At 41.8% G+C, this 4,508-nt stretch overlaps 1 protein-coding gene across 2 annotated transcripts; it reads right to left on the minus strand.

Moving 5' to 3' along the window:
• Positions 1-1,008: 1,008 nt before the first annotated feature.
• On the minus strand, positions 1,009-3,241 carry LOC144519049 (uncharacterized). Of its 2 annotated transcripts, none has more exons than XM_078251932.1 (2): positions 3,055-3,241; positions 1,009-1,827 (listed from the first exon to the last, which is right to left on the minus strand). In XM_078251932.1, the coding sequence occupies exon 2, from the start codon at positions 1,814-1,816 to the stop codon at positions 1,274-1,276; it is 543 nt and encodes a 180-aa protein (XP_078108058.1). In that variant the 5' UTR covers positions 1,817-1,827; positions 3,055-3,241; the 3' UTR covers positions 1,009-1,273. The 2 variants fall into 2 exon arrangements, with proteins under 2 accessions (XP_078108058.1, XP_078108059.1); XM_078251933.1 differs by lacking the exon at positions 3,055-3,241 and adding an exon at positions 2,324-2,386.
• Between the last annotated feature and the right edge of the window lie 1,267 nt (positions 3,242-4,508).

The raw sequence follows: 4,508 nt of genomic DNA on the forward strand, positions 1-4,508 counted from the left end.
GTGTGTGCACACTTTTCCTGTGCATGAGGGATTGTTACCAAGTTTGACCAGTTTTACACTCTAAAACAAAAGTGCAAGCGTGTCTGGATAAGCCATTGGCTTGTTTGCAATGCGTATGGTTGTCTGACTGCTCATGTTTCTTGACCCATGGACGCACGATATTGACAAAATGTGATAATGCGATATCCATATTCATGTCAATATTCTTAAACATATAAAATACAAAAGTTATGGGAAAACGTAACAAAATAGATTAATAGAATATCAAAACAACAGGTTTTTGTACAATACAATGGTTTATTTAAACCGACAGTACAACCTGAATAAAGATTTTTTCCGGATATTACTATGCACTCATTATACTGTGTCTTTTTGAGGTGAGAAAAGCGGCTGGATGTATTGCCTCTTACGGGCTGCACCACAAAGTGCATCATTTTGAGCAACATCTGTTGGCTTAAAGCCAAAGTACTTCCACACGGGCAAGTAGGCATTATTTTTTGGCTACTAACGTTTCCTCTTCAATCTCCATAATTCCGTTGTGTCCCTGAGCCACACTCATGTTCTTACTTTCCTGTCTCTTCTTTCCTTTTGCTCCACACACTAGCTTTGCAGTTCGCACTCTCGCTTTCTGTCCTTTCGCTTCTCGCTTCTTTCGCTGTCGCTATCACTGTCGCTATCTCCCTCTTCACTCACGCTGTCCAAGTGTGCACGTGTGACAGGGCAACTGGCCAATAAAATATGCGGGCTCTAAATTGATCACAGCACACAGCCAGCGGCGCATCTCTCCACAAAATAAACACAATATCGCGTACTTTTCGGGACATTTTCGATACTGATATTGCACAACGTGATTTGCAAAAACAATATTGAGTTGCTATATCGTGCACTCCTAAATGATATGATGCCGCTGTGTTCCCAGACCTCAGCAATTTGATGTGATTAACACACACACACACACACACACACACACACACTGAAATGTATTGAAGAAAAAATATTCTAGAGCAGGACATTTGAACATTTGTTTTTTATTAGTCAAAGAACCTTTCTCCAAAGCATTCACTGTAGATTCTACAAGCAGGAGGGCTGGGCAGGTTTACTTTCCTGACTCATACTCAAGCCTTAAAAAAAGCTCATCAAAGCAGTCTGGCACTACAAAGAAAAGCAGCAGCCAAATATGTCAATCAAAATTGTTTGTAATTCCATTACTTTTTTTTTTTAAAGAATCAGAGCTATTCAAGTTGCCACAGAATGTTTTATCATCAGAAATGCATCACATTTCTATGCTAATGTGGGCTGTTGGCTTTCGAAGAGAGGCAAGAAGATTGGGGCCAATTATGTACGTCTCTTCGGGCTCATAATGTGCAGATGCGTAGATGTTTTCGATGTGTTTGTTGTTGCTGTTGTATCTCACCAAAACTCTGTCCTTGTTGCTTTCAGGGTCGCTGCGGTTGTAGTACTTCTTGACTTCATAGGGCAGGTCCTCCGCATGACGAGCGTGGAGGTTTCCAATGGTGTAGTAGCCGTATTGCCTTTTGTCCTTTATCACTGGAAGCAGACAGCTGGGCCCTCGATTCCAAAACGCATGAAATCCATACTCTTTTCGTGTGGGATCACAAAGAGCCACCATGTTGTTGTCCAGGCAGTCCTGAATGTACCACACCAGCAACTTGAGGCCGTGGCGAGGCGGCGGTTGACCGAACCCGCTGTCCTGCAGCTCTTGGTCCGAGTCGAGGGTCTTCAGAGCTGAGGTCAGAATGACTGACAACACCAACATAAAACAAAACCAGAGCCGCATCTCTTTGCCGTGTGCCATGTCCAGGTAAACTATGAAAAAAAGACAAAGACAAATTCAAAGATTCAAATTCAAAGAGGCTTTATTAGCATGACCGTATTGACACATAGTATTGCTAAACCACATAGTACAGGCCCGTGGACAGTGGGGGGTTCGGGTGGTTCGAAAGACCCCCCCCTCACTGCCAAAAGGTCCATAGTTTAAGTCTGTGTTTTTTTTTTTTTTTTGTTAATTAGTTTTTTGATGTAACATGCAAGGGTCTTTTAAAATAACTAGGGATGTCCCGATCACAGTATCGGATTGGAGCTGATTTTGGCATTTTGTTAACTGATCGGGCATTGGCATTCATCCCGTTTACCTTTACTCAGATCATTTACATCAGCTTGTAGTGATCACTGCCTTTTAGCCATACACACCCTGCGCCACCAAGACGGAGCCCAGCCACTCACCAGTGTCTGTTAAATGTTAAATGTCTCGTAGCTTGCCAGCCCTTGGCAACAATCACCCTTTTTTACAGAAGCGACTTACTCTAATTCTCCACAACTCTTCCGTGATTCCACCAGAAAACGACTTTCAGGCCGTTATTCCCTGGAGCCGACATCGGTACACACGAGAAGAAAATCAAAGTTTAGTTTTCGTTGTCCAGCGGGAAACTTGAGACTGTTGGTTTATTTTTTGTTTGGGGAGTTTGCTGGGACCCTAAAGAGAACTATTTTGGTGTTGAGAGAAAAGACTAATTAGCTGCACTAAGTTAAATGTATTAAGCTTAAGACATATTTTAGTTATTTTGTTTACTTAGTAAAAAAAAAAAAAAGAAACTGTGTGCAGCTCTATTATCTGAGCAACTACAAGTATCGGATCGGGACTCGGTATCGGCAGATATTTATTATTTAAAAGATCGGATCGGGAGTCAAAACAATAACGACAGCCAATGATTTTAATCCTTCTCAAATAAATATGATCTAAACCAAACTGAAGCCCTAATCTTGATAAAAGCACCACTTTTGTGAAAAAAAAATTCCACTAGGCTGGCTACGGGCCTGTAGTAAAACAGGGAGACCTACACATTTAATTACAAGTTTAAGATGCAGACAATAAAACATTGTTAACATTCGTGCAAAAGAAACAACTAGGTCAACAAAATATTTAACAGCAGCAGTATTCCGCACAATATCTTGAGGAAAACATAACACTCATTGTATACTGTAGTTACAATGAGTGTAACTACAGTATACCGGTTGTATCATTTCACAACTTACCTCTTAGTTGATAATAAAAAGAGCAAGTTTGTCTGTAACAGCCGTTTGTAAATGTGCCTGCAGCTACAGCTTAAGTCTATACGGGTCGTTTCGGATGAAAGAGCTGCTGAGCCCCTGTGGTTGACTCCTCTCTGTCTTGCGTTTGCAGGATTAAAAGCTGCACGCTTGTTATTTTGAGCAGAGATAGAGCCACGTTCACTCTCTATTTGCGAAGAAAGGGGAAGTGCTGTGTTCGCTGCACAGCTGGTGTCTGCAGAAGGTTTGGTTTCAGTTTAGACTAGTAAAGCCTCAGCTTGAAATAAATAATATATGTAATGTTAAATTGTTAAGTGTTAATACTAACTATCATCTGTGGTGAATAATGCATATTGTTGTTTAACTGTGGCACTGTGCTTGCATTGTGATAGAGGACAAGTACAAATCAAGAATCCGGTTCACAGGACGTTGTGGTCGTGAGAACGAATGGTTAAATGTGTTACTTCTGCTGTCCCTACCGCTTGTGGATAACATCTGCTGTCAAATGATGTACAGCACAACGGCTTTGCAATTATACAGCAGAATAGTAACAGCATAAGAGTTAGAAAAACTGCACCTAGTTATTTTGCTACCAACTTGCAGTGAATGCATGTGCTTACACACTGTGTTGTGGAGCATCTATGCACTATACTTTAATGTAGGGCTGGGCAATATATCAATATCAATCAACATCGTGATATGAGACTAGATATCGTCGATTTTTTTTCTATACCATTCAATCCAGCCAGTGCAGCAATGCTTTTCCTCCGAACAATATCTACTATATGGGATTTGTATTTGATACTTTGTGGGTTTGTCGGTGTAAGTCAGGCAGAGCAAATCAGGGTGAGTTTGGGTTACTCAGGCTGAGTCTTAAGCTGTGTCCTATTTCAGGGACTGTCTCCTTTTGAAAGAAACAGCCTAAGATGGTGTAGCCTTCAGAGGACTGAGGCTAATGGGCTGAACCTGCATCTCTCCCCCAAATGAGATGTCATCGCCAGGTCCTGCCCCTCGGCCCACAGAGGCTGTGCTCGTTATTCACAGCGGGGCAGAGGAGCCTGATGCAAAGCTAGCCACAAAAGGAGTAGTGAAAGGGCCACCTGGCTGTGGAGACATGCAGGGGAATCACATACAGTATGTAAGACTTGAATCATTTTGATGTGCACAATACAGCTAGTGCTAAAATAATGTTCCGCTTTTATAATAACAATCTTACCAGCTTTGTGCACAGCTGCAAGGACAAACAAAGATAAAAGGCAAAATTACATATTCTAGAAAAACTTTTGAGTGGTCACCAAAGGCATTCTCCTGGGAAATAGATGAGAGAGCGAAGCATCCATCTCAGGGTCTTTGCCCACAGCCATTGTCGTGCAAGTGTAGCACACTTATTTTCATGTTGTTGTCTCAGCACCAGTCTGGGTGCTGACAGGTTGTAGTGG

This window comes from Sander vitreus, chromosome 6 (assembly GCF_031162955.1).
Source record: "Sander vitreus isolate 19-12246 chromosome 6, sanVit1, whole genome shotgun sequence".
NCBI lineage: Eukaryota > Metazoa > Chordata > Actinopteri > Perciformes > Percidae > Sander > Sander vitreus.

What these genes read in the sequence shown, in the direction of transcription:
- LOC144519049 (XM_078251932.1), bottom strand. Translation starts at nt 1,816, where the DNA reads ATGGCACACGGCAAAGAGATGCGGCTCTGGTTTTGTTTTATGTTGGTG.